This window comes from Thunnus thynnus, chromosome 24 (assembly GCF_963924715.1).
Source record: "Thunnus thynnus chromosome 24, fThuThy2.1, whole genome shotgun sequence".
NCBI classification, from domain to species: Eukaryota; Metazoa; Chordata; class Actinopteri; order Scombriformes; family Scombridae; genus Thunnus; species Thunnus thynnus.
Window position 1 is genome coordinate 20,346,291 of NC_089540.1, and position 12,735 is coordinate 20,359,025.

General features: G+C 38.9%; 2 protein-coding genes across 4 annotated transcripts in view; one reads left to right on the forward strand and one right to left on the reverse strand.

Annotated features, from left to right (window-relative positions):
• adgrg7.1 (adhesion G protein-coupled receptor G7, tandem duplicate 1) overlaps positions 1 to 1,614 on the reverse strand; it is a 46,374-nt gene extending 44,760 nt beyond the window's left edge. Inside the window, exon 1 of one of the 3 annotated variants that reach the window (XM_067582836.1) lies at positions 483 to 1,614. In XM_067582836.1, the coding sequence (XP_067438937.1) occupies positions 483 to 516 (34 nt within the window). In that variant the 5' untranslated portion in view covers positions 517 to 1,614. The remainder of the gene's footprint in view (positions 1 to 482) is intronic. The other 2 variants (XM_067582835.1, XM_067582837.1) reach the window with 2 other exon arrangements.
• Positions 1,615 to 2,753: 1,139 nt separating this feature from the next.
• On the forward strand, positions 2,754 to 10,105 carry ftcd (formimidoyltransferase cyclodeaminase). Its single transcript, XM_067582843.1, has 14 exons — positions 2,754 to 2,881; positions 3,908 to 4,091; positions 4,694 to 4,822; positions 5,384 to 5,472; positions 5,999 to 6,178; positions 6,834 to 6,971; positions 7,321 to 7,452; positions 7,539 to 7,600; positions 7,978 to 8,104; positions 8,194 to 8,355; positions 8,629 to 8,672; positions 8,881 to 9,019; positions 9,351 to 9,446; positions 9,933 to 10,105. The coding sequence occupies exons 1-14, from the start codon at positions 2,828 to 2,830 to the stop codon at positions 10,014 to 10,016; spliced, it is 1,620 nt and encodes a 539-aa protein (XP_067438944.1). The 5' UTR covers positions 2,754 to 2,827; the 3' UTR covers positions 10,017 to 10,105.
• Positions 10,106 to 12,735: the final 2,630 nt, after the last annotated feature.

Genomic DNA, 12,735 nt, shown 5'->3' on the forward strand with positions numbered 1-12,735 from the left:
AATCCAGACTGACAAGCTGGTGATGGCTAACCAACCGGACGTCGTGTTGATCGACAAACAACAGGAGAAGGCAGCGGTGATAGACGTAGCAATCCCAAGCAACAGCAACATCAGGAAGGATGTATATGTATATATATATGTGTGTGTATATATATATATGTGTGTGTATGTATGTATATATACACACACACACACACACACACATATATGTATATGTATATATGTATATATATGTGTGTGTGTGTGTGTGTGTATATATATATATATATATACACACACACACACATATATATATATATGTATATGTATATATATGTGTGTGTATAGATAAAACATGTTATTGTTACAAATGTCATATCACACAGCTCTACTCTGTTTTTTATGTTTTACTGTGCTGCTAATAACCAAACAGCCTCACAAACACATACAGATTTGTCTGTTACTGTCTGAAATTTAAAAAAAACAAACTGAAGTTGTCTTACCCAAAATGAAAATGAGCAGAAACCAGAAGTCCATGTTGATTAACGGCTGCAGATCAGAGACGTTTTCATGTGTTTCATGTCCAGTTTATGAAACGTTCGGATGTTGTTTCGCTCAACAGTTTGAGCCGAGCTGTGCTGCAGAGAAGGAAGTGTCTGTGTAATGATATTTAGATGAGATCATAAAGAACCAACAATGAAATCATAAAACTCAACATAGCAGCTCAAAGGTCATCAGGCAATGCCACACCTCTGGAAGTTCATTTAGTTTTTACTTTATCTGTAATCTAAAAATGTAACTTTATGTGAATCTTTCCTCCTTTGTTTAACTGGTAAACACATACTACCATCATGAGACTTCACTGGCCTGTATGAAAGGCACTACTGCATATCAATAAAGTGTCACTGATTGATTGATTGATTGATTGGAGGGAATATTAGATGTTAAATACACAACCACAAATCAGTGAGTGAAGCTCGAACCTCGACTCGAGTTGTAAATCTGCAGCTTCTGTAAACTTTTGTTATTGTTTCACTGATTTGAAAAATATCATCAATCATTTAAAGGGGAACTGTCTCGACAGTAAAACGAAGTTCAGCAAAGTTATTAAAGTCCTTGTTTTAGTGACTTACAGTACAGTAATCAGCAGATGATCATCAGCCATCTTTATATACAGTCTGTGGGCTGAACAGAATGAAACACAGTAGTGAAGATGGTTGGCAGCAGCATGTTTCACACCGACACGTCTCTAAGGACTAGTTATTCAAACAGCACAAAGCTACAAAGAGCTTCACATGCTGAACCAGGAGGGAAACATTTCAGGATGCAATGAGGTGAAGAAAACTAGACACGACTGAATAAAAGACCCAACAGAGATACAAAAAGTAAAACAGACAAAACGTGGAAATAAAACTGTGCAAGTATTGATAAAAAGGTCTTTTAAAAACAGATAAATTCAGCTTGAAGTCTGGTTTCACTAATCTGACCTCAAACAAACCCTTTAATGACATCAAACTTACGATTTGTCTTTAAAAAATGCTCTCATGTCAAGTATAAAGTGTAACTTACAGATTAGTTTGACATGAGTTCACAGCATGTAGCAAAGTCATCCTCATGTTGACAGGACCTTCAACCAGCTGACAGACCCTGACCTTTGACCTCTGCCCCCCCCCCACACAGACAGTTATGATCAGACTGTTTAAAGGTTTAATGTTTGCAAACCAACAACATGTTTGTCCTGTAAACTAAATCATCTCCATATGAACTAAAACACAAATGATCATCTTGTCATAACAGTTCCTCAGTTTTCTTTTGTTTACATTCTGACTTTTTCGTCAACTTTAGATCCAAAAAGTTTTCAGAGGTGAAACAATCAGTCCATTAATCGATAAGTTGATCGACAGAAAATAAAAAAATCTTCATTTTTCAAGCAAAACTATCAAACATTTTCTGGTCGCAGCTTCTCTAATTCATAATTTATATACATTATAATGGACATTTTTCACATGTTTCTGACATTTGACAGACAAAACAATAAAGCTGTTTTGAAAAAAATCATTAGTTAGTTATTTTATAATAAAACAGTTAAATTTATTTTTGAAAATTAGAGCCAGATTTCTGCTAAATTTTGTTAATTTTCTAAAGAAAAAATTCTGTGGTTGGATATTTGACAGTAAACTGAATATATTTGGTTAGTCAGATAAATCAAGATATTTTCAGACATTTAAAGGAAAAAGATGATAATGAAAATAAACTTTTTAAATATTACAGCTGGATTTCTACTAAATTTATATAACTTGTGTAATATTTCTTTCTATTTTGGGTATTTACAGCCTTTCCTCTGGCGCCACCTTCAGGCCACAATGTTTCATGACAGACATTTTTCACAGTTTTCTGACATTTATAGACAAAAACAATAAATTGATCATGAAAATAATGTTTTGTTGCAGCTCTGCAAGATATTTTATAATCAAACAGTTACATTTTTGAAAATTACAGCAGAATTTTTGGTAAATTAGTTGTAATATTTCTGATTCTCGTGTTCATATGTTGGTTGTAATGAACGCTGCAGCCTGTAGGCGGCGCTAAAAGCACTTCAGTCTGTATGTTCTTGTTGTGAAGCTTGTTTACAGCTGTGTGTGTGCAGCATATTAAAGAGCAGACAGTGTTTGCGCAGAGGAGTCCTGGTAATGATTGTCAGGTGACCTACATGCAGAGCTCAGCTGTTAATGATTGAACTCTCTTTAATGTTTTTTTTTGGGGGGGTGGGGGGGTGGGGTTGTGTTTTTTGGGGGGGTGAAATGAGACCTTCAGACTGACAGTTTGAGGTTGTGGATGAGCAGACGACATGGCTCAGCTGGTGGAGTGTGTCCCAAACTTCTCTGAGGGTCGAAACAAAGAGGTCGGTTATTTCCTTTCATATTTCAAACAATATATCTTCACTATCTGGATTGATTATAAATCAATAACTGCACTCTGTTTACATTCATTATCTCTACAATGACTTTCACCCCTCTGAGCATTATACAAACCTCTGACACATTCGAATAAGCAGACATGTTTTATAGAACTACAGCTGTGTTTTATTACATTATGTATTTATACAGCAGCATCAGGTTGTTTACGCTTCATCTAAAGAGGTTATAAAATGTAACATATTAAATAAAACTACGTCACAATTCAGCTTAAATACAAAAGTGGCAGATAATCAAAATGCATTTTGTTAGCAACGCTAAAAAAAATAATTCAAAAATGAATTTTTAAGCTCAAAATGTAAAGTTTGAACGTCTGCACTTCTACCTGCTGAAGAAGCCTGTGTGATACAGCTAGAAAGCTAGTAAGTGGACTTTGAGTGAAGTTCTTTTGTCCGACTGCTGCTTTGAAGTTTGAGTTTGATGAACCTGACGTCAATAACAGCCTGAATCTACAGAAAATGAAGATGTTTCCAACATATCATATAACCAGAAATCAACCAGCAGATATAAAATATCGAGAGTTTTGAACAAAACTGCAAACTTGATTGAAGTTGTTTTTATGCTCGCGGTTACATAATTTAAGGGGCCGATCCTCTGCTTATTTTTATTGCGACATGTTCATTTACATTTAACAGAGAGTCTGACCTCTGACCTTTGACCTCTCCTCTGTGATGAAACACACACATCAGTTTCCAGCGTTAACAATGAACAGATTGTAGTTAATATTCAGTGAAGTCTGTTTTATTTTAATTTGTGCCTGCAAGTAGATTTTTAATGTTTTATTGTTTCAGCCCGGGTACATGGAGAAAATGTTTCCACTGTGGGACAGAAGGAGACTTTGCTCCGCTGTTTTTCCTGCCAAAAAAATGAATCAAATGAACGTTTAACAGGTAAAAACATCCACAGAATCCTGATTTCGTTTGTAAAAATGTGACTTTTCTCTGGTGTTTCAGGTGATCGATGCCATCGCGGCGGCCATCTCCGGCACGGCGGGCTGCAGCCTGCTGGACGTCGACCCCGGAGCCTCCACCAACAGGACCGTCTACACCTTCGTGGGCTCTCCGGACGCCGTGGTGGAGGGAGCGCTGAACGCCGCCCGCCAGGCCTTCAGCCTCATCGACATGAGCAAACACTCAGGTGAGCACCCGCTTAGGACGTTATCTGCCCATTAAACGGCTGATTTCAGTTGTAATCAGGACCCATAGATCTGAGGTAAGTGGTACAACTTTACCTCCTCATCGGTGCAGCAGGCTGTTACCAGCTATGGAAAGCCAAAAGGGTCACAATTCGGGAAAAAAATAAGTAGTATGACCCGGGGAAGTAGTTCAGATGACGTTAATATAAGATGACTTGTGGATGGCTAGAACATTAGATAGATGGCAAAAGGTTGCAAAAGCAGCAGAAAAAGACTGTTCAAGACTACTGTTCACTTCCTGTTACAACCAGACATTTTTACCACATTTTACTGCATTCATAACCAACAGTTGCCATTAACTTTTCCTAAACCTAACCAGACCTTAACCACAGCACTGTCACACCATAAATCATTATCTTGTAATGCAGTAGTACGTATCCTGTTCAAGTGGGGTGACATTTACCTGCTGGTAGGTGTGTTATGTCATATAACGGTAGTGATAACCACTGATAATGGCCATTTAATGGGCTGATAGCAGTCGGTGCGGTGGGTGGATGAGCCCTTCAGGAGGCGTTGAGGCCTGACATGTGTGTCACCTGTGCAGGTGAGCATCCTCGCACTGGAGCCATGGATGTTTGTCCCTTCATCCCCGTCCAGAACGTCACCATGGAGGACTGCGTCACCTGCGCCAACCGGTTTGGACAGAAACTGGCAGACGTGCTGCACGTGCCCGGTGAGATGTTGTGTCTTTTTATTATTATTATTATTATTATTATTATTATTGTTGTTGTTGTTGTTGTTGTTGTTGTTGTTGTTATTATTATTTTACAATGTGTGCAGGTTTACAGCAGGATTTACAACAGATGAAGTCTTTACAAGCAAAGATAAATGGGTGAAAAGTAAAATAAAATGAATAATAATATTAAAAACACATGTTCCAGAAGTAAAACATAAAATAATGATAATACATGAACATGTACTTTCCTGCTCCAGGCGAAAGAGTTCCTCTATTAACTCTGCAAATGTCTAATCACTTATTTTAATATAAATTGTACTTTTTATATGGTACTATTTACTATTCTCTCCCTCCCTCTGTTGGCCAGTTTAATTTAACTGTTAATCAAACGTGAAAATGTGAAAATATATGGAATAAAATAAAAGTATACTTTGGAATAAAATAGATGTTTATTTTATCCAGGAAGCAGATATAAAAAAAATGTTCTGAATATATGTTTGATATTCTTTAAATTCAAATGAAAGACACTTAAATGTGAACCAAATGTTTCATCCACAGTTTATCTTTACGGAGAAGCAGCACGAAAAGAGACGAGGAGGAATCTTCCAGCTGTGAGAGCCGGAGAGTACGAAGCTTTACCCGACAAGGTGAAGTGACGTCACGCCTCAGTGTTTCCTGTGTTATTGATCTGAAATGAGAAACAAGAAGTGATACTGTAGTACAGAGAGCTGTCACACGGCATTGTGGGAAATGTAGGAAACCTTCATCACAAATATTTATTTAAACTAGAGCTGATTCATCGATTAGTCGATCAACAGGAAATTAATCAGCAACTATTTCCATCAATTCATTGTTGAAGTTATTTATCTGATGCTTTTCTTTATCTTATATGATCGTAAATTGATCTTTTTTTTCAGCTTCAGGAAATTAAAACAGTATTTTTCACAATTATCTTATGTTTTATAGACGGAATGATTGGTTGATTAATTAATAATAAAAATAATTGTTAGTTTTGATCATTGTGGATCATTTTTCCTTTAAGAAATAAGTAGATGTGACGATGAAACAGACTGATTATGAATATAGAAACGTGCGTATCTAAAACATGTAAAAACGTCAGTATTTCTGTTCCTGTCGGCACAAACAGCTGATGATCTGTTTTCTCTCCTCCAGTTGAAACGTGACGAATGGGCTCCGGACTTTGGCCCCGCCTCCTTCGTACCGTCCTGGGGCGCCACGGTAACGGGAGCTCGCAAGTTCCTCATCGCCTACAACGTGAACCTGATCGGCACCAAAGAGCAGGCGCACCGCATCGCACTGGACGTCAGGGAGCAGGGCCGAGGGAAAGACCAGGTGCATGCTGGGAGTATCATCTACTGTTCAGCCGTTGTTGAGACATTATTTCACTTCTTTTAAAACATTGTTTTAGTTTTCTTACTAACTTAATATTTTACGTATTAACTTCTTATGTATTTATTACAGATTTACTGACTTTATTATTCACTCACCACACCATTTAATATGCCAGAAAATAATAGTAAATAAAGAAAATAAATAGAAAATAAAGTACGCCAAAAGTACCAGGATGTCCTACTATATCCAGTCACATTTTGCAGTATGAAAGCAACAACCAAGAGAGAGAGACCAATGACACCACTTTGACAGTGCAATAACAGATGAAGTAGCATGACCCAGTTATATGTATACTGTAATTACAACAGAATGAAGTAGCTGGAGTACATACTAAAAATAAAAAGTAGAAGTATGTGATTCAGAATGCAGCAAAAGAGTCAGAAGATGCACAGCAACACAAGATGACTCAGCAGGAGTCATCACACTTTCTTACAGCTTACTTTGATATCAAACATGCAAAAAAAACAGTAGAGCCTCCATAAATAAATCTTGTAACAAGTGTTCATGATGCGTTCAAGAACTACAGAAAAACCAGCAGGCAAGGTAAGAGCAGCATCAGTCCAGTTAGTGATCCGTATTGTTGTGTGTCCACCAGCCCGGGCTGCTGAAGAAGGTGCAGGGAATGGGCTGGTACCTGGACGAGGCCAACATCGCCCAGGTGTCCACCAACATCCTGGACTACGAGCTGACCCCCCTCCACACTGTGTACGAGGAGATCTGCAGGGATGCTGAGGTCAGAGGTCAACACGCCGTCTCTTAACCCTCACTCTGGCATCAGTTTGGTGCCAAATGTAAAGTTTTAAAAGGTGGAAATTAAAACTAAGAGTGCAGGGTTGCTAACAGCCACTAATAATAATTATAATAATAATAATAACAATAATAATAATAATAATAATAATAATAATAATAATGATGATAATAAAAGACAAATCTGATGTTTTGTTAGATCTCATTTATATTTGACGTCTTTTATTACAGCACATGATGTGTTTTGGTCATAAATACATTTTTTTCATCAACACATCTCTGATTGACTGTGAAAGTGTTTGTAACTGATAGTAATTATTGATCATGTTGATCAGGACCTGAGCCTGCCGGTGGTCGGCTCTCAGATCGTTGGTCTGATCCCTCTGAAGGCTCTGCTGGACTCTGCAGACTTCTACATCAGCAAAGAGCGACTCTTCATCATCGAAGAGGAGCACAAAGTCCGACTGGTGAGAAAACGCTTCACTTCAGTTTTTTACGTCACTTTGCATCTCAGGATCTGAAGGTTTTTCTGTCTTTCTTTGTGTCTCATCAGGTGATCAGTAAACTCGGCCTCGACTCTCTGGGTCCCTTCAACCCGAAGGAGCGAATCATAGAGTGAGTTTTTACTAAATATAACATCAAAAGTTTAACTTACATGACATATTCAATAAAAACAAGAAACAAGATGACATCACACTTATCTGAATCTGACAATGACACTATACATGTGAGCACATATAGTATTAAACTGCTATAAGTACTGCTGAGGACAGAAATAATATTAGTATTTACTGCCCTCCAGTGGAGGCACTTTGATGTGGTTTGATCTGTTTTCGTGAGATTTTACAAATCTGATTAAAGTCCGAGTACACAATAGCATAAAAATTTGGCACATTTTTGGCCAATTTTGTTTCTTCTTCTGGTGTTAATGAGCTCTGATAATCGGATGTAAAGGTGTGTCCAAGGTGAGCGTTGCTGTTGTACCTGTGCAGGTACATGGTGAGGTCACAGGAGGACGGAAGCCTGGTGTCTCTGTCTCTGCAGCAGTTTGTTCGGAGCGTCGGAGCTCGAACTGCGGCTCCGGGCGGAGGATCAGTTTCTGCTGCTGTGGCCGCTCTGGTACAAAACAAACATCTGGGTCTGTTTCTGATCATAATAAATAATAAATATGAAAATGTCTTTGATTATTCAGCGTATGTGTGCTGTAGGGGGCGGCACTGGGCGCCATGGTGGGCCAGATGACGTATGGGAAGAGGCAGTTTGAGAACCTGGATGGTGTGATGAGGAGGCTGATTCCTCCGTTCCATCAGGCCATGAACGAGCTGCTGCACATGGTGGATGCCGACTCCTCCGCTTTCAACAGCTACATGGTGAGTTAATGATCAGCAGTGCTGGAGACAGCCATAAGACCATCACTGTTATATTCAACATTATATTCAAATTTGTGCCTTGTTCGTATCATTCTAAATGGTTTGGCCCCCTTTTTAAAAAAAGTATTTATTGGATTGTAAAATTTATTAAAAACAAAAAGAGAAAACAATCTGGGTAAAATACCCCATCAGATCCAAAAATAAGCACAAATAATAACAAAAACAAACACAGGTGGATGTTTGTTTGATGGTATTTGTCTCTTTTTGTTGCAGGCAGCGCTGAAATTGCCAAAGAGTACTCCAGAAGAAATAAAAAGGTAATTATTTAAAATCTGCAAAACATTTATAATCATACATACTACATACAATCTATAGAAGATATTAAAATACAGCAAATAAGCAGCAAATAATAAATAACTGCAGTTAGATGAAAACATTATTTAAAAATGACAATTTTTCAGGAAGTGGAAGGTGGAAATGTTGAATAAGATTTTGTTGCATACTTTGACTCTTGTGTCTGTAAAGACGAGAAGCTGAGATGCAGGAGGGTCTAAAGCGAGCGGTTGGCGTCCCGTTGGCTCTGGCCGAGAGGATCAGCGTCCTCTGGCCATCCCTCAAAGAAATGGTTGGCTACGGAAACATCGCCTGCAAGTCTGACGCTCAGGTGTGTCACAAGAAAATTATGTAATAATTACTAAAAAATTATGTCATAACTACAAGAATAGTTGAGAGAAAACTTATTATTATGAGAGATCTGTATCTTATAATTATGAGAAAACTACATCAACTATTTCATAATGTTAAATGTTGTTTAAAATTTTGAAAAAGGAAGAACTATAAAGATGTCCTTGTAAATGTGTTGTTTAATCATTAAAACCAGGTTCACTTTAATGTTTCTCTGTTTTTCAGAGCCAAATACAGCAAATACAGCAGAAACACTATCTACAGAAATGTTCCTTTAGTAGAATGTCATGTTGTGTTTGTGTGATTTTTAGGTAGCAGCTAAAGCTTTGGAGACGGCTGTTTTTGGTGCGTACTACAATGTCATGATCAATCTCAAAGACATCACAGACGATGGCTTCAAACTGGCTGTAAGTGTGTCCACGAGCTTTTTGACTGATGCTTGTTTAAAGGTGCACTGTGTAGAATTTAGCAGCATCTAGAGGAACATACTTGGCAAAAATGTAATATAATATTCATAAGTATGTTTTAAGTAATGTTTAATCACCTGAACATAAGAATCGTATTTTTGTTACCTTAGAATGAGCCTTTATATCTACATAGGGAGCGGGGCCTCTTCCACGGGGGCCCCATGTTGCAGCACCATGTTTCTACAGTAGCCCAGAATGGACAAACCAAACACTGGCTCTAGAGAGGTCCTTTTGCATTTTTCAAGTTTTGCTGCCCCCATAAGTTCTCCTACATGCTTGGGAGGGGAGGGGGAAGGAAGGTGGTATTCAGTTGGTTTCAGTCTGCAACTTCACCACTAGATGCCACTAAATCCTGCACACTGGACCTTTAAATCACATTAACTCCCTGTAACCTTTGTGTTCTTCTGTTCTTGTTTTGTGCTGCAGACTCAGAAGAGAGTGTCAGCGTTGCTGCAGGATGCGAAGAGCAGCGCTGCTGCCGTCCTTGATGCTGCTGAGAAGAGAAATTGAAAGCACAAACTGAACCTGACTTATTGAAGATGGGGAAATAAAGCAAAGTTGCTGTTACGTTCAATTAAAATAAATTTTACAACACTCTACATAGGAATCTGAGGCTGTCTGATTGGATGGAATTATAGCAGACGCCTGTTTCACTGCTTGTGTGATGTGTTTATAATCATGAGAGATTAGAGTACTCTGTAAACTTTTAAGCAGATGTTTCAAAAAAAGAGTGAAATCCTCAAACTAACAAAAATTAAGAGCCTGTCACCAAATCGCTGAGTACAGGCTGAATAGTGCAGGCTATTAAAGGACTGAAATAGCAGAGGTTGTAGGTTCAATCCTTAAAGTCTCAGTGAATCTTGTCCAACACTCATAGTGAAAGTCAAAAGCTCTCAGAGAAAAGCTTCCAGTGAGAAGAGGAATCTATCGGACACCAGCTCGCTTCTCTAACACTTAAATTGAGTCCAGATATGAGATTTCAGGTTGAACAAGCTGTAAAACCTGTCAGGAGGAATAGCTCAATAGGATGAGCTGCTGACACGCTGCAGTCACAACAGACTGAATGTTGGTTCAAATCCCTCTTCAGGCACTGCTCTCAATCTTTACTGTTGATATTCTTCTCAGAGGAAGAAGTAAAGTAAGTCAACTGTCTGTCTCTACAGTCCAGCAGCTACTTACTGTCATTAGTATGTATGCAAGCTAGCTTGTAAGTAAGTAAGTAAGTAAAACTCTTCCAACATTTTTAAAAACATTCGTCTCAACTTGAGTAAAACATCAGCTGCTCATGGTTTCCCGTCCCATAACCCCCTGCTACCACCTCTCTGAAGGGCCGGGGGAGGACACGGCCCCCCCCCGACCCCGCATCTGCAGGATTGGACATTTGATGATCCAGGTCCTGACAACGGGCGGATTTGAACCAGACGCTGCATCGCTGACGCCTTACGGTCGCGAACAAACCCACCACGCCACCAAGTCCCCTTCACACTGAGAGCTTTTCTCCGGGCGCTTTTAAATCTTCACTTTGGATGTTGGACTTTAAAACTCAGTGAGAATCAAACCCACAACCTCAAAACTTCCAGAGCACTCTCCTTACAGCCTGAGCCACCTGGACTGAGACACTGATGTTAATTTCTTAGAGCTTTTCAGTCTTTACTTTTGGATTTCTGACTTTAAAAGCAGCAACTGGGAATTGAACCCGCAACCTCAGAGTTTCCAAGCAGCTGTCCTACCTGGTGAGCCATTGGATTTGTTTTACTGAGACAGTTTCTGTCACAGTTTTCAGTCTCTCCTCTTGATGTTGGACTTTAAAACTCATGAAGGATTGAACCCACAACCTAAAAACACTCAGACTAGTCTTCTAACAGCCTGAGCCACCAGTGAAGTAATATTTCCACAACTGCTTCTTAGAGCTTTTCAGTCTTTACTTTTGGGTTTCAGACTTAAATATACTGACTGAGGATCAAAAATGCAACCTTCACAATTCAGAGCAACCACTCTACTCTCTGAACCATTGGCCCACAATTTTCAGTCTTTCCTCTCGATGTTGGACTGATGATCAAACCCACAACCCGCAAAACTTCAGAGAAGACTAAAAAGTTCATTGAGTTGCCTGAGGATCAAACTCATGACCTAAAATTTACTTGATCAGACACATTCAAGCTGTATTTCTAAAACCTTTGAGTCTTTCCTTGTGATGGTTGGACTTCAAAACTCAGAGTCCCTTCAGGATTTAACCTGGACACTCAAAATATCAAGACAGTCTTCTAACAGCCTGAGCTGTTTGAGCTGAGACACCAGCATGATTTCTTGGATGTTAGTTAGTTGTCTATTAGTTGTTTCTTAGTGTGATCCCTGGTGGCATCCCCTGGTGATATCTTAGGAGGATAAGCACTTGCTATTAGTGAGTCAATGAGATGTTGGTTTGATTCCTGTCTGAGGACAAATGTTGACAAATTGTCAAAGCTAAAACAAAGTCTTTAAAACAACACAGGGCACATATACTGTCCCCAGCAGGCTGCTCTGAGTCAGTGTGTCAATGAAAACAACAAACAACTCTGCTTAGTGGAACTGGATAATAATCAATCAATTAACAACATCCACATACTTACGAGACACACACATAAAAAGGTATACATTTCTAAATTGACTAGTATAATAAAAAAACAACTAATTGAAAAAGAACACCCTTCCCCTTAAAAACAAAACAAAGGGGAGTGAGGGATGGAGGGGGAAAGAAGAAACGAACCTACCTATATAGGCAAGCAGCTACTTACTCATTATCATACTTATCTCTGTATCTCAAAGAGTACGGTCTTGACCTGCTCTATGTGAAAAGTGCCTTGAGATGACTTCCCCCCCCAAACTGTAACAAAGTGATGCAGTAAACCCCTGGGTTGCTTGACCAGTGACACTTACTGTATTTTCCTTTCATTTCTTAGAGCCCATGACTCTTTCCTTTGGGTGTTGGACTTCACTGAGACTCATAAGGATCAAACCTACAACCTCTGAACTTCCAAACAGTCCTACAACAGACTGAGCTATTTGATCTAATACATTTGCTCGTTTCTTAGAGGTATTCACTTTTTCCTTTGTACATCAGACATCAAAAGTCATTGAACCAACAGAGGATCAAACCCATGACCCCTCAAAACTTCTTAACAGAACTAACGACTTGAGCTACCTGGTCAAAGACCGGTAAATTAGTCTAAAAGATTTTCACTCTTTCCAT